We start from the raw sequence: 24,586 nt of genomic DNA, 5'->3' as shown, positions 1-24,586 counted from the left end.
GAACAAAAATAATAACTGTACAGTAATTTTTACAAAAATAATTACGTCAACATGCAGACTTTGTGCAGGAAAACAATCCAAAACCAGATGATTTAGTATGTACAATAAATATTATGTATGTTTTACCCACTCCTAAACGTTGTTTGTTTATAAATTGTTCGAATCTGTTGTTTTTGACAATTACGTCATACATATCTGTCCGTGATGTATAATTTTCCTTCTGTTCTGAAGGGGCGCTAATGCAACCGGAAGGCGTTCAAGATGCTTAAATAGTAGCAGAAGAAGAAACGAGAGAAAACAAACCACTGGGCGGGCTCGGGTTGAGGTTGGAGTCACGTTCACATCCCGGAGCAGATTCTTCAGTTTAAACGGTAAACATTTTTTTTTAAAAAGTGTTACTAAACCGTATGTGTTTAACGGGGCAGGTTAACGGATCTGGTGTTTCCGGATAAATTACACTTTTAGTTGTTTTCAGACAGATTTCACTCGCGCAGTTTCTTCTTTGAAAGCCACGCCAAATCACGTTTAAAAATCAGCCGGTTTAGGGTTAACGTGTTCGTTCTTTTGATATACAGCTGCCAGGAGAAAAATCCTGCAGAATTTGGGTTGTTTAGGAGTCACTCTTCATCTCGGCATGTGTACAGTACAAGACAGATCGTCAGGTTTAGGATTATACATGCATGTCAGTTCTCTGAATCGCCTTCCCCCATTAGATAATGACCTGTTACTTTGGTAACCTAATTCAGAAGTTTAACAAGACTAATATCAGAGAAAAATATGTTGGTATGTTTCAGATTGTGTTTGTGTGTTTCAGATGCAGCAGTGGGATTTGTCTCCGTCCTCTGTGACTCCAGCTGCCAGCTTGCTGTCCAGATGTGTTTGTGTTGGAGCTGTGTCCCAGGTCAGTACATCATGTCGAGTTGCTGAAACATTTACATATTTGTACTTACTTAATCCTTCTTTTAGTCATTCGGAGAAAAAAAAAACCTGCCTCAACGTTGATCTCCAGCTGAGCTAGCTGCTGCTGACGCGTCTCACTGGGTTTAAACGGTCCACGATTCATTCACACTTTCAGACAGATGGATCGTCAGGGATCACGCGTGTCCTCTAAAATGTATAATTACTAGTGACAAATAATTGTGCCAACATTCTCCTAATGTAGTCAATCTTGTTAAATGACATCCAGGTTTACCTAAATTTAATGTGCTGTCTCTACCTGTCCTCAGGAGGAAATAGACTCCGCCTCTTCTGGCCTAAGCCCCGCCTTCTCCCCTCACCTGCAGGAGTTTGAACAGCAAATCAAAATACAGAAACAGCTGGATGAGGTAAGCTGCAGTCTGGTGTCACATATTGGCTCACTTCCTCAATAAATAAATGACCACTTATCATTTATTTTGCATTTGTGCAATTGGGTTCACTTCTACTTTTAGGGCTTTGATGAAGTTTAAAGTCATATTTATGAATAGAAATATAGAACATTTTAAGGGGTTTACAAATTTCCAAGCAGCACTATTACTGGCAATGACAGTGAAGAATAGTGTCCTGGTTAAAGGTAAACATGATGCGATTGTGTTGTTTATTTCCTGTTGATTCAGCTGCAGCTACAGTTGGAGCTGCTGAAGGTCGACGAGCAGAGCGCCGACGTCGCACACAGTTTCCACCTCGGTGAGGATGAATTAGTTTCAGCGGTAGACATCTTTTAAAATGAACATTACCATGCAGTGGGTGGGCACCATGAACAGACAGATCTGAGCCTCTAGTCTTGACACTTTATTTTGAAAAGTCATTAAACGCTTCCCGTCTGAATTCTGTAACCATCCAATCAGAGCAGCATTAGGAGACACGCCCCCTCTGATGATCCAGGTGTAGACTTTATGACTCTGTTGTATCGTCCTCCAGCTCAGAGGTTCCAGATGCTGCAGATGTTCGGGGGGCACCTGCAGGACTTCCTGAGAGACCAGAAAAGTCTGAGGCAGAGACTGATGACGCCGCTGGCTCGCACCAACCTGCCTGTTCAGGCTCACCTGCACAGGTAGCAACTGTCTCCACGGCAACCCCGTCCTCAGGAGCAAAAACGAGCTGATGACAATGATCTGCCTGGTCTTGGATCCAGGCCGCGTCCAGAATCAGCGCAGTCCTGTTAGAATCCCGGTCTGAGTCTGTGGCATGTTTCAGGTTCGTGGTGGAGTTCATGGAACTGATGATGGACTTCATCGAGACTCTGGAGGAGAAGATGAGCTCCGCCCACAGTCGAACCACCGCCAGAGACCACCTCGCTCAGCTGGTCAGTCTCATGACCTCACTGGAAACCAGTGACATGGTCACCCATCCTCCAGTCGGTACCAGTACACCTCACTGGTTCTGGTTCTGGTTAGTTATGACTTAACTTGTTTATCTTGCTCTCTCTCTCTGTGTCAGAACACCTTGGTCGCCCAGCTGTTGGCTCAGGCAACAGAGACAGAGACTTTGTCCAATCAGGTTCTGCGGTGGAAGAAGATCAGCAGCCAAGTGTCACTATCATCATCATCAGCTGAGTGACCTCTGACCCCTGGCTTTCATCATCTGCAACAGCAGCAACAAGTCTGCTTTGTGAATTTAAAGAGGTTTGGCCTCATGTGGGCGGGGCTTGTATACCAAGTCACTCCTGCACACACTCTGGACATTATTCTAATAACCGTTTGTAATAAAAATCTGTTTTTAGCAGCGACTGTCTGAGTTTTGATATGATTATTGATCTCCGATACCTGAATATACAGACATACAGTTGGACAGCAGCAGTGATATCAACTGTGCAGGAACATGCAGGGGATGACCTTTGACCTCTGGGTTCACATGTTTGGAGGATGACGATCAGTCAACTGAGAGTTTCAAAATAAGAGCTCAGAACATTTGTTCCCTTAAACTGTGACTCCGATAAAACAGGCTGGGAAATAACTGGAAGGTTCTTGGAAAGATAACTAGAAGGAGCACAGAGACAAAGGTCGTGGATTCGATCCCGGTTGGAGACAAAGTAACAGGGGCAGCGAGGCAGCAGAGAAAAAAAAGTCTAATCTGCAGTAATCCGATGACTATCAAATCCAATTTGAAGAATTAAACTTGCGTCAACCAATAGGAGCACTTGAGTGAAGCAACCGCCTGTAAACTGAGCTGCACTAAGAAACTGCTTTAAAATAGTAACAACACTGGACTAAATTCTGACCAAATATTCCAATAAAGAGCATTTCTGAAGCAGAGGGAGCTGCTCTTGAGTTTGGCTCAAACACAGTCCACATTACTTCGGCTATTATCTTCTTTCTTTTCTTTTGGCTGGGGAGCTGTGCAAATCTCTGAATCGTTCCATTTTTTGAATGCGTGTAACAAGAGATACAAAAAAAACATATTTATGAGACAAACAAATTTTCACAATTGATTAAATTGTAGATTGTTTTGTCAATGAAACACTGGACCAAACTCTATAAATGAGGAGCAAAAATCTATCACTGAAGAAGCCTCGTTTTTTTTTTTGTCTACATGGATCAATCATGATTAATAACGTTAAGTGAACAGACGCAGATCATTTTGCACAGTAGTGTATTGGCATTTTCATGATGTAAAATTAAGAGCATAAAATCACCTACTGCAGCGGTAGCTTACTTCGTCAAACAACTTGCCTATTTTACAACGTCCCATTATAACATCAACTAATCAGCAAAATAACCAAGTGTGACTACTGTCAGTCCAAAACACGACTTTTAACACTGTTTTCCCACAAATATTTAATCAAAAGAAACACGATACTTGCAACTTCCCGGTGAATCCTGTGCCTGTCCTGCGGGCACCAGCTGTGACAAATTGGAACAAATCCCCCTATTGGATTGTCAAAAGTTTGATTCGCAAAACTGGATCAAATGCAGCCATCTGGCTGGATGCTCTCCCATATTGGAACATAATACTGTACAGTGATTGGAGGACATAGGAAATCGCCATGGAATTCCATTGGCCAGAAAGTTGTGAGCCCAACCCCCCACCCTGTGGAAATTGTTTGACAATTTCCTGGGCCCCAATCTGTGCCTAAAAATACCAATAAAGGAGATGAGGTATGATCCATAGACAACAGAGTTTTTGGCATGAAACCACAGTTAACAGGTTGCAGGGAGACAATAGGCTCGTTGAATGGCGAGAGATGAGATGAGATGAGGGGAAATGAACTTGATATTATATTTGTGATCATGTAATTGAGTTTTCTGAAGTGCTGCCATTAATTGAAGCGGCGAAATAAAGATCTGGAGGATGCGGGCATCGATCCCGCTACCTCTCGCATGCTAAGCGAGCGCTCTACCATTTGAGCTAATCCCCCGTGGTACCGTCACTGAAACAACACGTGGACTGATCCAGGAGCATCGCACCTCTGGCACTGTTATTGGTTTATAATTCGGGGGTAATCATTGGTCACTAGTGCTATTTCAAATTTGATTTATAATTTCTAATAGTCTGTGGGGACACGCAGGTTGCCCTCGTCGTCTCATAGCAGCTCCCAACCAACACATTTCTGATGTTCTGCTGCCACCTGCCGGTCCTCAGTGGAACTAACGTCGTGCTGCTGTTCAGTTCTGTTTTCCGTCATGATTACATGGTATTCAACCACCTCTTCTAATTTAACACTATCTTCTTATACATTTTACTAATGCCTCCCAATTCTGGATTTAATCTTCAGGACCGACAGGTTTAAAAGTAATCTACAACTTGTAGATAAAAAAAACAACCAAAGAGCACTACTGTAAATATATATTTATATACAAGCACAGAAACCCAAAATTAAAAGAAATATTAGCATACAATAATTTTCAGCGTCTTTCCCTCCCGAACAAGCAAAAATTACAATTAATTAGGTTTCACCCAAAAGGGTGGTTGGAGGATGCGGGCATCGATCCCGCTACCTCTCGCATGCTAAGCGAGCGCTCTACCATTTGAGCTAATCCCCCGATATGCACCTGCTGTACTACGGCAAAATAAAAACCTGCACAGAGTACAGTCCACAAAGTGGACAATATCTGTGATCATTGTTTAATATTTCTGTAGGTTGGAACTTTTGAGCACTCCTGCTACACATGCATTCTTCCATTACAAATGTCACACAATATAGAAAAAGCCAACGTTTGTTTCACAACTCTTTATTTATTCAAAACTCAAAAGATGAGTGTCCTGTAGATGTTTACATGGTCAATGAATGCAGGTTCCAGAGCAGACAACAGCCAGTTTGCAAAGTAAAAATATCAAGGGAAGGACAAGGAGATTTCCTTGTTTAACTGCAAATGATAACCAGTCAACTGGTCAAAGATGTCTCGGTAGTGACTTTCTTCCGGGCGGCAACTCGGAAACCTTAATAAACCCATTTTAGCAAATTAAAAGTACATAAACACTCTATGATTAGTGGTAAAAACATGATCAAAGCTGTCATGTCAAAGTGTGTCAGGCTCCCTCATATTGTAGAGTAAAACATTAGAACTGCTACAGTCTATAACCATGTTGTCAGTCAGCAAGGTGCCTTTCCACCTCTAATTTTTAAACTTAAAGGCTACTGTATTTCAGCCTCAAAGATGCGACGGCAATTAACCGGGGTCGTGCGACATCGGACAAAATCTCCACACAGAATACATTTACAAAATATCACTCATTCACAGTCAATGTGTAACATTCTCATGCTCAGATATGTCGCTGATCAATAACGAATAATCGCAGAGCACTGATCATATGCCTCGAGTCATCGCACCGAAGAATTTCCTTCAGCGTTTCTACATGCCAAGAACCCGCCATAACCAAAACCAAGCGCTTGATGATGCCGACTCCAGCCGAAGTAACACACGTGGCCTCAGCTTTCAATAACAGTAGGTTTGCACCAACGTTTTGCTACAGAAAGTTCATCTAAAATGAAATATAAGTTAAATAAATAAGAAAACTGTTATTGAAAAAGTCACTTTTGTTACAGTTTTAGTAGCTCAGGGAGTGTCCTGATGGCACATGGGAGCAGTGTTGTTCTGTGCTCAGTAGTATTAACAGCGCACCAAAGGCAAAATAAATACCTCCAGAAATGAGCGAAGACGTCGTTCTTACAGTAAACCAAAAATGGTGGCGATATTTACAGACTTTAAAACTCGGCTGTTTTGCCGTAACAACCCTCCATGCCAGGCTCGGGCTCTAGTTTTTCTCATGCTGAAATAACCGGGATATGTCGTACGTTACTGTTATTGTTACTGTTTTGAAGTGGAGGCAGGGAGGAGCAGCAAGATGATGACGATACGGAGACTTTTGTGTATGTAGATGGCCAGAGGCTGGAGGGGGGGTGGGGGGTGGGGGGGGGGTTACCAACAGATATACATATGAGAAAGAAAGGAAGAAAACAGACGGACAGCGGAGATAATGGTGAGTATTTATAGAAAGCGTGCAGAGAGAGTAGAAAAAAAAAAAGAAGAAAAAAAACGGCGGAAAAAAAAAAAAAGGAAAGATGTAGGAGATGTAGGAGATGTAGGAGATGTAGGAAGGGGGAGGAGGGGGGGGGCGATGGGTGATGGGTTCAGTATTCATCCTGGTCCAGGTGAGCTTGTTCATCGAGGTCTTCATCTTCTGGAGGCGCAAAGCCGTCCTGCAATGCAGAGAAAAAAAAAACAATTTTTTTTTTTTTGCTTTTAACCGATAAAGAATTAAGGGAGAACACAAATCCAAACTTTTATTTTATCGACAGCATTGACTGTAAGAAGTTGAAACCATTGTGAAGATTCACCCAGCAGACCAATGCAGCTACTTCAGTAACCTCGACACGGTTTCATTCGTAGCCACGATATCCTCCAAAAATCTATTTCCCCCCCCCCCAGCGGTTTTTAGCTGTTAATCTCTGCTGTCGAACAGACTCCTACTCGTTTCTGTCCCGCTCACTCACCGGGAAATCTAAACGCACGAACACGACTGACAAAGGCTCTGCTCAAAGTTTTGTTTGCCGAGCTCCAGGTGTAAATGATAACGGACGGATACCTCTGTTGCGTAGAGAATGTCAATTATCTTGCTGAGGATGGGGTTGTTTTCGCTCTCGTGTTCCTGGCAGATCAGCTCGATGTCCCGTAGTTTGCTGAAGTAGAAGTCTCTCTCCTTCTCTAGTCCGTCGACGGTCAACTTCAACTCCATCAACTTCAGGAGGAAAGGGAGGAAGGAAAAAAAAGAAAGAAAAGAAAATCACGTTTAAGCATGTAATCAAAAAACCATTCGGGACGAAGTAGGAGGAAAAGATATACACGTGATGGAGGGGCAATAAATCCTGCTTTTATTTGGTCATTTTTGTCATTTCAGTGGTTTGAGTGTCAGTTAGATGCCTCTGCTTTCAGTTCATGAAAAGTAGTGAAATATAAAGCAAATATATACTCGACAGGAAGCCAGTAAAACAAAACAAAACACACCACTATTCTAAAAATGTAAATAGGTTTGAACTTTAACTAGCATTTAAAACAACAGGCTTTTTTTCCCACAGTCGTCGTCTTGACTTCACAGTAGGAAGTTGGAGGCTTTTTCTCCCTTAAAGAGGAGTTTTTTTTCCCCCTCCTAGCTTATGTGGGAATTGTTGAATTGTTGGGTTTCTCTGTATAATATTGTAACGTCTTGCTGTAAGGATGTTATTAATGTGTTAAGTGCCATGAAATAACCTGTGTTGTGATTTGGCGCTATATAAATAAAGTTGAATTGAAAACTCAGGTTTTTCTTTAGGTTTTCCTAATAATAATAATAACAATATTAATAATAGAGTTTTTCTTAAATTGCAAACCTCAGCGGCTTCTACGAGCCACAAGCTTGCGAGTTCCAATTGAAGGAAACAAGTCAAGAGTTTTTATTGCCAATTTGTTTTTATGAAAGTTCAAAATGTCCGCTATAAAGAAATATTAAGGCAAGAAATAATTTGCTCTGGGTAGATGTTCATCCACAGAGATGATGGACGATGTGGTTTAATCATTCAACCTGAGGGTGGGCGAGATGACCCTAAAATAATATCATCATATAAAGATGTTTCTGCAATAATAATAATATTCTTGACAGCATGAAAAAAAATAAAAAAAATAAAAATAAATACACTCGTCTCCATGCATCTCTACCTGTTGATTTAGCTCCATGATCTCGGCGTCGCTGCCCCCGTTTCTAGACAAGGACGGGTTCTTCCTCATGACCGGAGTGTTGTGCTGGACCCGCTGTGGTGTTGGCATGTTTTTGGGAACCGTCGGAGACGTCCTCTGTGGACCTGCAAGGGGGTCGGACACGGTGGCAGATGTTGAGCGTTTCAATCTGAGAACTGATTCACGGCACTTATCTCGGCTTTGATGCAGTCGCGGCGATGGATATAGCACGTTACAGAGCACTGATGCCATCAGCCTGTGGCGTAATGTTGTGCCTTTGATATGCCGTTTTGGAGCGTGGATTTTAAATTGTTCCGACGATTGAACTGATATTAAAAAAAAAAAATTAAAAAAAATAAAAGACTCACATTTAGATAGCCAGATGTTCAAAAGCCGAATTATAGATTTAAAATAAATGATAAAAATTGTAAAAAAAAAAAAATTTAAAAAAAAAGAAGTCATGTTTATATAAGAGAAAACCTTGTGTCCTACCAAAACCTCTAGAAGTGCTTCAGCAAAAGTGTTTCAGATAAATTCAAAGACAAAACATGCCAACACGCATTATCACCACTGTGAAGGTAAATGCAGTCGCTCTGTCCGTTTACAAACTGTGACGAGGTCACAAAGCAGGCTAATGACACACAAGTCTAATTAGACTGTTCGCCATGATTTTCAAGCGGAAAGCTTTCACAAGGGACGGAGCGAGGAGGGGTGGGGGGAGTGAGTGGGTGGGGGGGGGGGGTTGCTCAGGCTCACGTTACTCTTGTTAGTAGAATGAAAACTCTAGTTTACCGCACTAACTTTCAGACGTGATGCTGCGGCAGCTGAACCCGTTCCCACCCGGCATCGACGCGCCTCCCGGCGAGGTCGGATCGCGAGCGGGCAGCGACAAGCGCAGGTGGAAACGCGCCGAGATCCGATCTGCCCAGGCCGCATTTCGGAGGAGATCCGGGCCACGTGCGGCCACGTTCGGGCTCAGCGGCGGAAACGCAAAGAACGCCTACGCGGCGGGGGGAAAAAAAAAACGAAACGCAGCCCCGCGTTTTCCCCGTGTTCGTATCCGACCCGACGCGCTACCAGTTACCGTCACAGCAGTTGGAAAACGGGCGAGTTCGAGCTGACCGCTCGTGATCCGATCTCACCAGGAGGCGTGTTAACGAACGGTGGAAACGGCCTCAGTGTTGCATCGGCTGCTCGATGCACGACGCTGAGGTAAATTTGCTGACTCCGCAGGCGTTGCGGCGTTAGTGCCCGTCATCAATTCGAACAGAGAAAAGCAAAACTGGAACTGCATGACGTGGGTTTTGTTTTTTGTTTTTTTCTGCCCTGGCTTATGCTGCATCCCACAATGCACTGCCGCGATTTACTACCGTCCCGCCGGTGACTCGGTCGTACCTACAGTGTCTTAAGTTTTAGGTGAATGCCGGGCAGTGAGATGGATCGAAGAGGACGAGCAGTCATTCTGTGAGATCGTGCCGCTCGACACCGCTGGCTTGCAAGGAGCGCTTATTTTTTTTCTGTGGAGCCATCCAAAAGCTCAGCCAAAAGACCGTGCAAGCGAAGGTGAAACTCTTTTGGTTTACCTGGGTTTCTCTTTGGTTTGTGGATAAAGTGATCACCTGGATTGGGGGAAGGGGCCACGTCCTGCCCCTGTCTGGCTACTAAAGGGTCGTACTCCTTCCCGTCGTAGTTGGCGTCGAAGAACTTCTTGAACCACTGCACGAACTCAAAGTTGTCCTGGAATTTCCCTTTTACAAGCTTTTCTACGGGAATTATCTGGAGAACGGAAACAGGAAAAGCCCCGTGTGATTCAACATAAGAGAAACGTGCGGGAGACGAATCCATGAATTCTCTCGCGCGTCACAACAAGTATCGAATGAAGAACACGAAAAGGGTTCTGACTTTGTCAACACTCATCCTTTTAAAAGCCGCTTGGAGAACTTTGAAGTTGTGTATAAATTCGTGTTCCAGCTTGGCTTGAAATTTGACCTTCTTCAGAAGAATGCACCCCGGAAACAACATGTCCATGAACTGGCAGTATGCCGCTCCTGCAAAAAAACAAAACAACAACAACAACAAAAAAAGAAAAGCACAGAGACACAAACAATTAAGTTTTTGTTGTCTTCCGTCAATCGCGGTCCAGAACTACTCCCGTCTGTTTGGGCCTCACCCGAACAGAGCTGTTCAATCTTGGTGTAGGTGAGATGCAGGGAATCGTTGACCCACGCCAGCATGTCATGTCGGCTGAGGTTGTCAATGGACACACACGTGGCGTACACATTCACTGCCATCCCCTACCTGAGACAAACAACACAACGAGAGAGAGAGGGGGGGGGGGAGAGAGAGAGAGAGAGAGAGAGAGAGAGAGAGAGAGACACATGCAGTCAGCGGGATTATTCTGTCTTGTCAGCAGGATTTCAGAAACTCTCGGTTGAAGGTTAAAACCATCCGGCCAAAAAGAACCAATCCTAATGTTTTAAAACCACGTCGTTGATTGGCCATTGTATGTAAATCAAAGCGTGCTGATCGCCTTTATCGCGTAATCGAGCGGTTTGAAGCTCGACCTCCACCATCTTTAATCCCCCACCCCGCACACCCCACCCCAACCGAGTACCCAACCACTGACCTTCCCCCGTATCGTTTACCGAGCTCACCGTCTCGATCACCTCGGACTCGGAAGAAAGACGAGTTGCTTTGGGTTTATTTCACGCTGCAGATAATGATCCAATTATTCCGTTTTATTTTCAATATTGTCAGCTACAAATCGCTCAATTTATCGATTTAGACACAGTTAGACAGCATTTCTTCGCATTTAAGAGGCTGCAACAAGGACATGTTTGGTAGTTTTGGTTGTGAAATGATTTAAACACTTCATCGAAAAAGTCACTGATTCAAATTTCTGTCAATTAAACTGCTTCACCTACTTTGTTTTTTGCACCAATTTGACTGAACTCACTGGATTTTTTTTTTTTTTATGGGCCAATATGATGTAGTAAAACCCTATAATCTCTACAAACTATCACATGTCCCCATATGCAGCTCACTCATTATGTCCTCTTACGTTTTCATTGCTGGTATTTCCTCTCCTTTTTTTTTTTTTTTTTTAGATCAGAGACACTCTGCTGGGCCAGAAACTGTTGCACCGTCGGGCCTGTAAAGCCCACTTGGGCCAGTGATTTTGGCCTTTTGGGAAATAACACTTGGTTGTTGTTGTTTTTTTTGAACCGTAAACTCAGTGCTTGAGAAGCATCTTTACTTTCAGTTTTAATCCGTGTTGTAGGCATAATCCTGCCTAGATTAAACAGAAAATATCCCGGTGTTTGTGAGCAGCTTTCCACATCTGGCAGCCCCAGCCTCATCTATGCTCACTTTCGTTAATGCCCTGCAGTGGTGTCATGTCAGGGTGATCCTGCAACACCTCGACATTCCCTGCACTTGAAAATGCATATTAACACAGAGGTTTTAAAAATGGTGATTTTCTTTTTTCTTTTTTTTTTTTTAAGGTCACAGGCCGCTCCGTGTCGGCAGCTGACGAGGCAAGAAAGATATGACAACGTGTCTGTCCAATTTTTCCTCTAATAACAAGTGGGTGATGTTTACCTGCAATTTGCACAACAGTGAATTCTGATAACACTCGTATTGTGAATGCACCACGCGCATACCAGCATTCTCCCGTGGGGCTTGGCTACCCAACAATTGCATGATTATTAGGTTCCCTGTAACCGTCCGGCCAACTATCACAAACGCTTTATGAGACACGAGCACATTAACGGTGGCAGACCTTTGCTGTGGGTGTAAATTTGATAAATAAAGATAATTGCAGCGCGCGCTGCGGACGGAAGGGAAGTCGATCTATTCTTCAAAAACCTGCCGGGCCTGGGAGAAAAAAAAAAAAAAAAAAAAAAAAGCTGCGATAATGACTGCAGCAAAAAAAAAAAGAAAAAACAACAACCCTGAGTGCAAAACCGCTGAAGCCGAGCAGGGTGGTGGGGATGGGAAGGGGGAGGGGGGGTCTGGCATTTTCAAGCCCCAGCTGAGAACAATAAATGTGGCCCGCTTTGCTGGGTGCCCTTTCGGTGGAAAGAGCCGCAACGCTGGTGCTGCTGCTGCTCTCCGAAGAGCGGCCCCCTCTACAGGCCTCTTCGAACACCTCCGGACTGTCAGTGCACGAGAAATAACCTCGCTGCATGGGAATAAAAACACAGTTCTCTCCTCCTCCTCCCTCCACCCTCCCCACCCCCGCAAACACGCGCAGAGAAAGGATAAAAGCAACGGGACCGAGCGTGTCCGCGGTGCGTAAAATACGCAGATACTCACCAGTATTCAGGAGTGTCTGTGTTGTTATCGCGCTGGCAGTATTCCTTCTGTCAGAGTCCGCCGTTGCTGTCGTCGTTGTCAGACCCTTGCGCGGTGCAGTGCTTGGTAACGGGCCGCCCTGTCTGGGGCTGCAACAATCCAGCCCCCACCGCGCATGCGCCCGACTCCATGCTGTTAAAGGTTTTATTATAAATAGGACTTTGGCCTGTTCCGGCTACGAGACACATGATGCGTCTGCTTTGGATTCTGGGCCTGCGAGTGACAAAGGTTTCTGCGAGGTGAGGCTGACCCAAGATGCCTCGTTGGTTTTTGTATCTGCTTCTGGATAAGATATGGCGGCTGCAATCATGGACACAGTAGTCTGTGATGTTTTTCTACTAAAAACGTTTAATACAACAATCTAGAAATGCTCCATTACAAGTCTTGCATCCAGAATCCTGTTTTGAGTAACAAGCATCATGCATCCCGTTATTGTGATGCAGTTTGTAGCTGGTTGACGTGCTGCTAGCGTCATACAGTAGGCGGGCCAATAGTTTAGTCCAGTAGGTCGCAACCAGGAAGTCGGGGGGGGGGGTCAATGAGAAGAAAAAATAAATTACAGAGGCACTATTATTTTGGTTGTTTTTGGTCCAATATTAAAGAGGTCTGCCTTACCAGAATTATTTACATAAAACCTCACTAGTTCAGAGGTAAATCTGGTTATTGATGGCACTGACGAGGGACCCCAACCAAACCAGAAATTGCAATTTTAGAGGCCTAAAGCAAAAAAGTTGGAAACCACAGGTTTAAAAGTAACCAGTTGTCAATAAAGGATGAAATCACAATGTCTTCCCCTTAAATATTGTGCTTTAAAAGGATAATGTAGGACAAAATGGAAGAACTCAAGTAGATTACAACTACCCAAAAAGTAAGTAAGTACAGTATGTGAGTGAACAGACTTATTGAAGTTCCCCCACTGGTCAGCAATCAGACACCAGATTTGATTTCATTGTGGTTTATTTGCACTCAAATCATGTGATAAAGAGCTGCAAGAGGAAATAAGAGATAAAAGGAACTCAGTGTGACTACACATTGTTCAGCACCAGTGGAATTTTGGGAGAGGAAAGAAAAGAACAAGATTCGCTGGAGCATCTTAAAATCAAAACGGAAGTCTGTCCAAAATAACCCCCCCAAAAAACATACAATGATATAGGACTTTAACTATATAGCAATGACGATCTTCTGAACACAACTGGGTCTAAAAAATAAGAGAAAACCTGTTTGCATCCCTGCACACGTTGCCGTTTCGACATAAAAACAATACAATAAAATCTGTGACTAAGACAGCTACTCACAAGCAACATGTAGTACCAGAAAAGTAAACAATAGAGATACAGTAGGAAAGAACTTGGAAAAAGTATCAGTGCTTTTTTTCTGTAGTTACTAAACAAACATAGAAACTTTCGGTGGTGTAAGAAGGCATTCGATCCCCTGAAGACTTGGCATTTAACCGACGAACATCTCTGCTGTTAAACTTTGTGAACGCTTAAGAGGATCGCTTCACCTTCTCTATATGCTTCACAGTGGTATGCTACATTGGAGGCGCCGGTCAGAGGGACATTCACACCCTGCCACCTCTAAAAAGGAAATGACAGCGATTCCTCGTGTCACGATCTGAACCGGCAGCATGGGACGATACGTTTGAGGGTGTCGGTGATAGAAAAAAAAAAGGCAGTTTGGGTGAGACTTTTTGCTCTCTGTGAAGATGAATACGATCAGTAGGAATGCTGCGTAACCGTGATCAATAGCAGTGCTTGTTACATGTGGTTGCAGCGACACCACCATGCACAGTAAACACAGCCGAGGTTCATTCACATTTGGTGGGGGGTGGAGGAACAGAAGTCTATTCTGCTACGTGGCTGTAAACATAATCTGAAATCTGACTACGATAAATCACTGAACAAAGACCTCGAACACAAAACAGCATCAACGGAAAACAACACAAATAATGCAATATAAAAAATAAACATTAAAAAAAAGGTAAGCTCGAATAATGATATTTTTCATCAATTGATCGATAGCAACTATTGTTTTTTTGTTTTTTTTTAAATAACTGGCATATTAATGTCACATCGACATCCATGTAATAATTTATTACATTTCATTTACCATGGCTTGCAGTAAAAAGACATTTTGTGATGTTTGTGACATTAAATGATGTAAAAAGGCATCTAAATAGTACATGATACAAGTGCAAAGTTGTATTTTACAGTGAGGTAACACAATAGCATCATAAAAACCAGGACTCACCTTCATATTCCTAAAACTAGTAGTAAGATAACACTTTTTTCCCCCTATCCAAGGACCAAAGTAAATCAATGGCAACTCAGTTTTATCTGCTGAGTATATTTGGTTAACATTTCAGTGAAATTTGGTAGTTATATAACCACGTTTCTTCACTGGCCATTTTTCAAAAATTCTTACAGTAATGTCATAACGTTTTACGGGTCTAAATAATTGTGCCGAGTTCACACTTAGTCTAAAGATTCCAGAAAGAAAAACAAGTCTTGTTGCTTGGCCTTCCTCAGGTATCGCTCGTCTGCCTCATGTCTGATTGGTTACCAGATCCCGCTGGATCTCCCGCCGGGCGGAGCGAGGATCCGAGCCGAGGATCTCTTTGGAATGTTGTCGTCGATCTGAGCACCTGGAGCAGCAGGCAGGGGAAACACAAGGAACTCATGTTTCACCGTAGTACTGATTGTAAAGGTTTTTCTAAACATCTTATGTTTAGTTCCGGGCAGATTTAAGAAATACAGCATGCCATTGTTGACATTCCCTTTAAGCTGCCTTTCAAAACATTCATGGCAAGTAAATGGGTGTAAAATACACAATAACGTGAAATCCTTTTACCAAAATAAAGGTTTTACTGAAATAAAGATAACAATTAACCAGCTACAAAGCCATGCGCCTTAGTTTGTTTCCTGGTTTGAGCCTTTTCTTCACTTACTTCTGAAGATGTATAAACGTGAAGAATATAACTAAAGAGGATAAACTAAGCCTTTTATACTGTATTTGTTTGTGATAGTCCTCTAAAAAGTGCCATAAACTTACAAATCTGTCGTAAGAACAGCTTGAAATATGATGTAAACTGTGTAATTTCATTGTCCACAAGTGATTTAGGCATCTACTGAGCCATCTGTAGACTTTATGGGGCTAACAGGATGCAGATGTTGAGTTACTTTAACTACAGCGCCCTCATCAGGCCAATCTTTAGATTTCTTAAAGGCCAGCAGCAGCAGAGCCAAAATCGAGCAATCAACAGCTCCCTGTGTTTTTAGCTTTTTTTATAAATGGACATAACACCTCCTTTTATGCACATATATTGTTTTACATGCAAAATGCAAGAATCTCCTGAATCTTTCGATCCTCACCTGACAGGCTGAAGCTGGACTCGTGGAGGTCCCTCACGCCTCCGTGCCGGGTGCAGGGGCGCGTTGGGGTATCCAGATCTGAAGCCCCGAAGTCCCTCTTTCCTGAATTCACCACGGCAACCACTTCACCCGTGTAGGGCTCCCGCTCCACAGCTCTCACCGCCTGGCACTGGAGGGCCAAAGTGTCAACAGACATGGCAATACGCTAAGGTTAATGACAAAACAAAGCAAAAATGTTCAGAAGCAAATGTCACTTGAAAGCAATATCTTTGTATCAAAAATGTGTTGTAGGGGAGAGAATGGCAATTGTAAAGCTGTAGTAGCCGTGAGCACATTACAATAATATCCTTCTGAAGTAGAAGAGAGTATAACTTAAGTTGAACTTGTGATATGGCTTAGATATATAAATACACAATCATACAAAATAAAAAAATAAATACTTTTAAAAAAGGTATACAAAATAATAATGAAGTACTACTATTAATAGGAAGTAGTACAAGTAATAGTGATAGTAGTGTAGCAAAGTAGAGATAAACAGTAGTAGTGGTTACTGCCACAGTAATAGTTGCACCAAGCCAGAAAAGCAGAAATATTAGTATCAAGTATAGTAAAAGTAGCAGTGGAGGCAGTAGACACAGTAGTATACTTTGTAACAGTAGCACTAAGAGTAGATGGAGTTGATGCAGTTGAACCAGCACAGTAGAGATTGCAGTACCAGTGGTATTAGTAGCAGGATTAGTAGGTGTTGTAGCAGCCCACAAATAAAATACTGTACCATATTATAAATTCAGTATTCAGTATGTATGGAAAACTATTAAACAATAATCATCACATAATAATAGTTGGTATCACTGTAACCAATGTTTTGCATCCTTATGTGTACTTAATGTGTATTTCTGGTACCTTTTCCCTCTGAACCATCTTCTTGTAGAGGTAATCGGGGAAAGTCCTCAGAGGGCAAAACTTCCCGGAGCCCTCTGCACACGTGAATATGCCATTTTCATAGACCAGACGCCCGCGACTGACGGTGACCAGGGGCACACCGTGACATCGGAGCCCCTCGTACAGGTTTATATCGCCTCCCTGGACCTGGTTATCCACAGAAATGGTCCTGCAGGTGGAGAGGGAAAGACACAAGATTTTAGGCAGACAAAAGGCACACCGGCCCCAGAGACTCGAGATAAAAGCTGCAGCGAGACAAGTGGGTCGATAAATGGACGGATCGAGTTTCATACTTGGATCCCTCGGGGTCCCAGACCACCACATCAGCATCTGCTCCGGCGATGATCCGGCCTTTCCGGGGGTACAGGTTGTAGATCTTGGCTGCGTTTGAGCTCGTGACTGCCACGAAGCGATTCTCGTCCATCTTGCCACCAATCTGTGGATCATAACAGACAAACAAATGTTTCTAATAAACAGGATGAACTTAAAAACCAAATGCTGCATGTGGCTAAATCATTTGATACTTCAAAAGCAGGAGCAGATGTTTTATGTTAACCTCTTTTGTCTGTATTTAGTCCTTAAAAAGTTCAACCTCTAACCACCAAACCAAAACAGATTTGTGGACGTTCTCTGGCAGCCAGACGGGAACAAAGGAGCCACTCATACCACTCCTTTCTCCCAGATGACGCTCATACGATCCTGAATGCCAGGAAGCCCGTGGGGGATCTTTGTGAAGTCGTCCTTGCCCATTGCTCTCTGTTTGATGGTGAACGGACGATGGTCAGAGCCCACGACGTTCAGCGTGTCGCTGCAGGGAGGAAGGAGGGAGTCACATTTATTACCGCTGCCCTCTCACGTCAGGTTTCATTTCATAGGTGGAGTTTATAGACTCTTCCTCACTTTCCCAGCAGGCTCATTAGGTAATTTGGAGTGTTGGGGTCGAGGCGGAGAGGAGGCACGGTGACGTGGGCGGCCGCGTGGTACCAGTCCTGGTGATAGTACTGCATGCCGTTCAGCACAGAGTGGGCCGTGGTCGTCTCTCCGTGGACCACCTTACCTGTCAGAGGGGACGACATGGACTCACATTAGATCAAATGATAGTTGCACAAAAAGGGGCCGAGCAAGTAAACAGTGACTTGTCCAAAAATAAAAGTTTTTAAAATACTTTGGGCAATTATTCCAGTGACATAAAAGTGACAATTAAATAATTCAAATGTTATTTTCCGATCAAACGTCCATAAATGTACTTTATGGTGACACCGAATGCAAAAGTGAATAGGCCTCACCTTGCATCTTGGCTGTCGCAACGACGTCTCCTGCGGACATACTGGACACGTTCACCAGATAGATCGGGCAGTGGGCCTAAAAGAAAACACACACAACAGAGATATATTACAATTGATAAACAACCCTGCAGCTCGGTGATACTGTGACTGACACACAGTTAAACGCCAATGTCAGCATCGCAACCGGGCTCACAATGACGATGTTAACATGCTGATGTTTGCCATCCATCGAGCTGATGATGATCTTCTCTTTACATACAATATTTTTGCTGATGACGGCTCACTCACCCTGTTGGCGATGGTGATCGCCCTGTGGGTCGCCTCCGCTTCCAGCTGCGAAGAAACCAAAGAGCGTGAGGAAGCATCGGATTAGTAAGGTGTGCTGAGATCAAATCTGGATTTACTTAATAATAGAAATAATATCCATCTTCTTTACAAGATATTTTTTAAGATTGGACAGCGAGAAGATCATTTTGACCGTCATACCTCCTCGGGCCGGCTGATTTCAATCCCCTCTGGGCCACTGATGCCCAGATCCAACGCTTCCTTTGCACCCTGAGAAGAGACGAGGAATTGCTGAGACTTAAAATCGTGAATGTGATAAATAAGATGAATCCAAAATGCATCTGCTAACTATTCGATGTAGACAAAATAAACGTCCAGGGAAAGTGCAATGACGCAAGTGTTTGAGATCATGTTATTAGTGTGTATTACTACACACTGTAACGCACAGAAAACTGAATGAAAACTTGATGTACTGGTTCCTCCTCACCTCCGCCACCAGCTCCCCGTTCTCTGCGTGGACCCTCGCTACGGCGCCGATGTCCTTGCAGTGCTGCAGCACCTGGAAGAGTTCACTGTCCCTCAGCATGAACATGTCCTTGTAGGCCATGAACATCTGAAAGGAGTTCACTCCGTTCTCCCTCACCAGCTTCTCCATCTCGGCTCGCACCTGTCAGGAGGGGAAAAGTGGAGAATGAGCTCAATGGCGACGCCTCAACACGCAAACAGAGGTTTGAATGAATGAAAACAGAAATAGATTTTTGTTTTTAAATGCTGCCGTTCGTTGATGTTATTCACTCTTGTAAATAATTATGATAGGAGGACACTTTTTCAGCCGTCTAACTAACTCTCTTTAAATCAGCTTTCATCAGGTTAAATCAGGTTTAACATATAAGAAGCTAAAACCAACATATTCATGTCCATTCTCTTCAGTATGTCAAAAGCATTTTGATAAATGTAATTATCGAAATGATTTAAGATGATTTAAAAAAACAACAACAAGTGTTCGAAGGACATGGAACCTCCGTGGTTCAGTACCTTGGGTCCCCACCAAGTAACTCCCACGTGCAGAGAATAGTCGCAGCAGGATTTGGAGTCCGCCGAGCTGCGACACGTCTCGTAGGCTTCCAGCAGAGACTCATTCTTCTCTGGCAGAACATGTCCGATCACCATCGTCGTACCGCCGGCTAAAGCAGCCTGAAAGAAATCCACAACAATAGCTCTCAATTTACTTTCAAAATTTATAAAAAGGACGTAATTCTGTTTTTTCAGAGCCGTTTGTTTCTGTTTGTTTATCAGTTTGTCTGCAGGATTACGTGAAATCTTTCAGCCCAATTTTTTGGAAACTTAGTGGAACAGTGCGGCATGACCAAAGGAAGAACCCATTCATTTTTGCATTTTTTTTTTAAGTAGATCTGAATCACGGGAAAAATCCACAAATTATATTTCACTTACATTTTTATGCCATTCATCTACATTATATAGTTTGCCTTAAACCTAAGCATTAGGTGACGTTAATGTGGGAGATATTGATTTATTAAGTCCATAAAAACTGTCATCAACACAGATCTGGCGGTAAACATAAAAGTAAAAGCTTATCTTTATGGTTATTTGCAGATGACTGTGAAGAGGAACATAAATCTATTGACTCCCCCTCACAGTGCAATCATGGCGGGTATTCAACGCCATATAATTTCTTTGCAGCATCAGCACTTCCTACTCTTTTTTTTCTTTCCCATTCTCCAAATGCAGATGTTTTAAACCCAAACTACAGTAAATCCTAATAATAACCCCAACGAGTGAAGACAGAGTGTGTTTTGTGTATAAGTGCGTGCTTCACTGAGCATCTGTCAGCTGACTCTGGGGAGTCGAGTAGTGAGTACTGGAGAAGGAGGATGGGGTGGGAGGAGGTGGGGGGGGGGGGGGGTAAGAGGAGGAGGAGGAGGAGGAGGGAGGGACGGGCGGGGTGGGGGGAGGGGGCCGTGGGTCTGAGAACCATTGTGCGAAGAAACAATGGCGTGAGTGAAAAGAATTTGCGGCAGTCTTTGCAGCAGCCCCCTGGTATCCATGGTAACAGATAGTGCATTTGCATTTTGTCTCCTGGCTCATTCTGGAGCGCGTCGGCAGGGAGGGGCCCAGAAAGGGAGACGGAGGGGAGGAGTGAGGTGGTGGTAATAGAGAGCGGTGGAGACTAGTGTCTGTCACCAGCGTCTATACCGGTAGCAGCATCCGTCACCTCTCGGCTCCCATCATCATCTCAAAAGAGCAACAGAGTGATGAGTCATCGCAAAGCCCCGCAGCAGATTGGAGGGGGGGGTAATCCCAGTCCTATCAGCCTCCATGATGACTTCATTACACAGTTTCTGGCAGCTATCAGCCTCGCCGACAGCAAAGGGAGGAATCACCTTTGTGTGATGTTTCTCAGATAAACTGTCAATTTAAATAATGTAATTAAACACTTCAAGAAATCAGATTATTTCCTGTATAATGTAAGAAACGTGTCCGTTTTGCACTTTTTCTTTTAGCTCTACTTCTTCGCTTCTTTATGCGCGTCGGTTTTAAGTAACTGTCCGACTTCTGTCTGCTGCTGATCTGATTCACATGTGCCAACACAATTTAGCAAAGTAGCAGATGGATCAGTTGCATATTTGAAGTTCGTTTGCTGACATCAGTGTCTCGGAGGAGATTGAAGGAACAACCTATAAATCTGTTGCCTCGGGTGACATCTTGACATCTTTAAATTTTGTTTCTTCCTGTGTACTTATCTTTTCCTATCTGTATACTTGATGCCGTGATGACTAAATTTCCCCACTGTGGGATTAATAAAGTCTTATCTTATCTTGTTTTAAGAGTTGGAATACCAAGAAGAAATTCCTTCGAGATGGTGAAACCAAACTTTTTGCTCATTTTGACTTAAAATATTTATAACATCGACTTCTAAGATTTACGACTTGTGAGTTAAAACATCTGAAGCGTTTAACTACTAATATCTCACCACATTTCAAAGCAAAAAAAGCCAAATTTAAGAATTGATTGAAACAACTTTTAACAAACGGTTTCCATTCTATTTTGCTTTATATTTAATATGTTATACTTTGTACAATGTTACATTCTAACTTCTTACTTCTGTATTTGACAGCAGAGCAGTACGGCTTGAAATAACCAACATGTTTCATCCCAGAATATTAATAAACATCACTGACTTCCTTGGCTAAAATTAACATCAGTGGAAAGCCTTTCTTGGTCTTTTGTGATCATCGGATGGACCAAAATTAAGGAGGATATACAGGAAAGTCAAGTTAAGTTTACAACTAAAACTTCACAAGGTCACGTTTTGACTGAAAAAGGTGCTGTAACATGAAATGTGCTTTTTCCCAGCAGGATTATTACCTTGGTGCCGCTGTAGAAGTCGTCAACCGTGGTGGCGTTCATGAAGCTCTGCTCCAGGTGGACACTGGTGTCGATGCCGCCGGGAAGCACCAGTTTGCCCGAGGCGTCGATGACTTTGGCCCCACCGGGGATCATCAGCTCCTTCCCCACCTGCTGGATGATGCCGTTCTCGATGTAGACGTCGGCCTCCTGGGTGCAGTCGTCGTTCACCACTTTGCCGCCCTTTATCAGGATCCGCACCAATGCTGCGCTGGAAGACATGGCTATTGATCTGGAAGGAGGAAAGGGGAAAAACTGATTTTTCAGTGGGGAGTTAAAGGCTTTTCGCGGGTTATCGTCTGTACAACCTAAAAAACAGACACGAAAAGTTACAGCCTGAAAAACGCAAGAAGTAAAAGAACTTATAAAGATCAGCATTTCCCCAGGAGACTAGATGAAAATAACTTTCTACCTCATTCCGAGACAGTGAAGTAGGACTACAGACGAGAGAGAAGAGTCAGTGATGCTGCTCTGTGACCGGTCTGTCACACTGTGACTGACATCAGCGACAAGACTGAGTAGTCCGTGTCAGTCACCGCCAGCGGACGGTGACGTGGTGGCAAATAGAAAGAAGCTGAGTCCAGTAGTGGGTCACAAAAAAAGGCAAACAAGGGTCAATAAGACCATTATTTTGAAAAGACAAAAGCTCGAATCCACTCACAATGATGTTCGACACATGATGAAGCTGCATTATGGGAATCATTGTGACTGGAAAATGTTCTTTTCACCACATACTGTAAATAGCTTCACTCCAGTGGTGCCCAACCTGAGGGTCAGCAACCTCACAAGGGGTCGCGAAATGAATCCAAGGGGATCTCCAGATTATAATTGTTGGGTTATAATAGAACGGGAAATGTTTCTACACAAAATTCTGTCTTTTTTTAAACCTCTCTTTTGCATTTTTCAGTTAAAAAAAACTGGATCGTTTTGCACCTTAAGCACCTAAAATGATTTTAAAGAAACATCCAAAAGGGTAAAATAAGGCTAAAATCCAGATGCTCAAAACTGAGCAACTGAGCACTTAACCCGTGTTAAGGCGACAAAGTTGAATTGGATTTTGTGCAGAGGGGTCACATTTTAATATAAAATGCACACATGGTGGGTTTGTCATAGAATGAAATTCTGTTTTTTTTTCTACTTCTGGACCACAAAAAAAGAACGACGGGATCCTGGTAGTGCGGAGAAATGCATTTAGACCTTCATGTTATGAAATTAAAGACGCTTAATCGAATAAATGAAAATATTAAATCTATCTTTTAAAGGCTTGTCTTATTAGTGTCAGGTCCAATTTCTTGTGAGGAGGGTGACAAAACACGTAATTTAAACCAGTTCTGGGGTGTGATTACTTTTCACTCAGTAACAAAGACAAGAATCTCCAAGATCTGCATCCCCCCTTCCCTCCACACACTCTATTAACTGTGATGTAGTGTGTGTGTGTGTGTGTGTGTGTGTGTGTGTGTGTGTGTGTGTGTGCGCCCATCCTTGCGTGCTTGCGTGCGTGCAGAGATGCGTACGTATGAGGGTGCGGCAACTTTACTGCATGGCATGGACTCCTTCACACATCCAGATCTGATGGGAGATAATGTGGTAGATGGCTCATTCTTTAAAAAAAAAAAAAACAACATATATATACTATGAGGCAACATGTTAACAACGCTATTCCCTTGTTTACTAAAGGTGGGAGGCAGCCACAGGCATAATAAAGTTATTTTAGGGCCTACAGCCCACAAACCACTGGGGAAGTTGTCTTCCGGTTAGTTCATAATAAACAGGTGAGCTGAGGTTGTTGTGTTTTTTAAAGAGCTGCACTATAAATCAGCGTAAAGGCATTATTTCTATAAAAAATTTTTTTAAAAAAACAAGTCAATACAAATGCTGTTAATACGTTTTAAATGTCACATTAGAGTGCATATTTAAAATTACAGGCCATGCTACTATGTTGCCCCAATATCTTTGTATATATATATATTTTTTTTTTTACTTCATTTTGACAGAAAAAAATATTTAGTGCCGGCGAGAAATCAGCAGCAGTCTCGATTATTTGCATTTTAGCGTCTATCAGATTACAATTCCGGTAAATGTGTTTATTTTGCTGATGAAGTGTGAACGCAGTGAAACCGTGACACTTCCACTTGTGCGACTTGACACAAAGAAACCGGTCTCCATCCGGCGTGATCGGCTGCACAGGCGTTCATTAACCGACCTAGAAAACCAACTCCCAGTCCCTCCTCCACAATAAAAGCCCGCTGCCCGACGCCGCAAAGTGGCCTCAGGTTGTTACCGTCCAAGGACCTGCTGCCCGGTGAGGAAGGCTGTAGCCGGGCTTGAAGGGTGTGTAAAGATCCCGGGGAGGGTGGCAGGGAACCAGGAGGCAGGGCAAACACCAAGACGTGCAGCCAGGGGAGCATGGAAACAAAAGTCTCCAGATCTCCTGGAGAGGTCCCCCCCCCACACACACCCCCCACACCCCACTATACAGACCCCGCTGCAGCCGCTACCGGTCGTAATCATTGCTGAAGATGCGGAGCACACGTACCTCCTCGATGGGCCTTGCTGCTGCTGCTCCAACCGGCTCTCTGCTTTACTTTCTGACAGGAACGGGGTGCAACACGATCCGCGGATGGCACTTCCCAAAGAGACACACGCACACACACACGCACACACACACACACACACACACACACACACACGCGCGCGCGCGCGCACACACACACACACCAGATGGATACCTTCCTGGCCGGTCCGGGACCAGCAGCAGCATCACCGTGAAGTCGACACGGAGACGCGAGTA

At 43.5% G+C, this 24,586-nt stretch overlaps 3 protein-coding genes and 2 non-coding genes across 8 annotated transcripts; 1 reads left to right on the top strand and 4 right to left on the bottom strand.

Annotated features, from left to right (window-relative positions):
* Positions 1-287: 287 nt before the first annotated feature.
* Positions 288-2,707, top strand: haus2 (HAUS augmin like complex subunit 2). Its single transcript, XM_069151829.1, has 7 exons — positions 288-371; positions 815-901; positions 1,227-1,325; positions 1,596-1,665; positions 1,900-2,032; positions 2,176-2,284; positions 2,419-2,707. Exons 2-7 carry the CDS (start codon positions 815-817, stop codon positions 2,536-2,538), a joined length of 618 nt encoding a protein of 205 aa, XP_069007930.1. The 5' UTR covers positions 288-371; the 3' UTR covers positions 2,539-2,707.
* A 1,556-nt stretch (positions 2,708-4,263) lies between these two features.
* On the bottom strand, positions 4,264-4,336 carry trnaa-agc (transfer RNA alanine (anticodon AGC)). The gene has a single exon. It is a non-coding gene; the product is annotated as a tRNA-Ala (tRNA).
* Positions 4,337-4,888: 552 nt separating this feature from the next.
* Positions 4,889-4,961, bottom strand: trnaa-agc (transfer RNA alanine (anticodon AGC)). The gene has a single exon. It is a non-coding gene; the product is annotated as a tRNA-Ala (tRNA).
* Positions 4,962-5,134: 173 nt separating this feature from the next.
* On the bottom strand, positions 5,135-12,583 carry mapre3a (microtubule-associated protein, RP/EB family, member 3a). 2 transcript variants are annotated; one of them, XM_069152759.1, is made up of 7 exons: positions 12,447-12,583; positions 10,300-10,427; positions 10,032-10,177; positions 9,713-9,905; positions 8,112-8,254; positions 7,006-7,158; positions 5,135-6,619 (listed from the first exon to the last, which is right to left on the bottom strand). In XM_069152759.1, exons 2-7 carry the CDS (start codon positions 10,418-10,420, stop codon positions 6,551-6,553), a joined length of 825 nt encoding a protein of 274 aa, XP_069008860.1. In that variant the 5' UTR covers positions 10,421-10,427; positions 12,447-12,583; the 3' UTR covers positions 5,135-6,550. The 2 variants fall into 2 exon arrangements, with proteins under 2 accessions (XP_069008860.1, XP_069008861.1); XM_069152760.1 differs by having other exon boundaries at positions 9,749-9,905; positions 12,447-12,580.
* A 232-nt stretch (positions 12,584-12,815) lies between these two features.
* dpysl5a (dihydropyrimidinase like 5a) lies at positions 12,816-24,507 on the bottom strand. 3 transcript variants are annotated; one of them, XM_069152757.1, is made up of 13 exons: positions 24,332-24,507; positions 21,757-22,027; positions 19,405-19,563; positions 18,857-19,036; positions 18,571-18,639; positions 18,373-18,417; positions 18,085-18,160; positions 17,699-17,855; positions 17,465-17,606; positions 17,092-17,234; positions 16,760-16,967; positions 15,857-16,061; positions 12,816-15,129 (listed from the first exon to the last, which is right to left on the bottom strand). In XM_069152757.1, exons 2-13 carry the CDS (start codon positions 22,015-22,017, stop codon positions 15,044-15,046), a joined length of 1,731 nt encoding a protein of 576 aa, XP_069008858.1. In that variant the 5' UTR covers positions 22,018-22,027; positions 24,332-24,507; the 3' UTR covers positions 12,816-15,043. The 3 variants fall into 3 exon arrangements, with proteins under 3 accessions (XP_069008858.1, XP_069008859.1, XP_069008856.1); XM_069152758.1 differs by lacking the exon at positions 24,332-24,507 and adding an exon at positions 22,208-22,281 and having other exon boundaries at positions 15,857-16,025; XM_069152755.1 differs by lacking the exon at positions 24,332-24,507 and adding an exon at positions 22,208-22,276.
* Between the last annotated feature and the right edge of the window lie 79 nt (positions 24,508-24,586).

The sequence above is a fragment of the Embiotoca jacksoni genome, unplaced genomic scaffold (genome assembly GCF_022577435.1).
Source record: "Embiotoca jacksoni isolate LCO1_2020_lvr unplaced genomic scaffold, fEmbJac1.0.p SCAF_18, whole genome shotgun sequence".
Classification (NCBI taxonomy): Eukaryota; Metazoa; Chordata; class Actinopteri; family Embiotocidae; genus Embiotoca; species Embiotoca jacksoni.
Note: the sequence above shows the minus strand (reverse complement) of the source record. Positions and strands in the feature narration are given on the sequence as shown.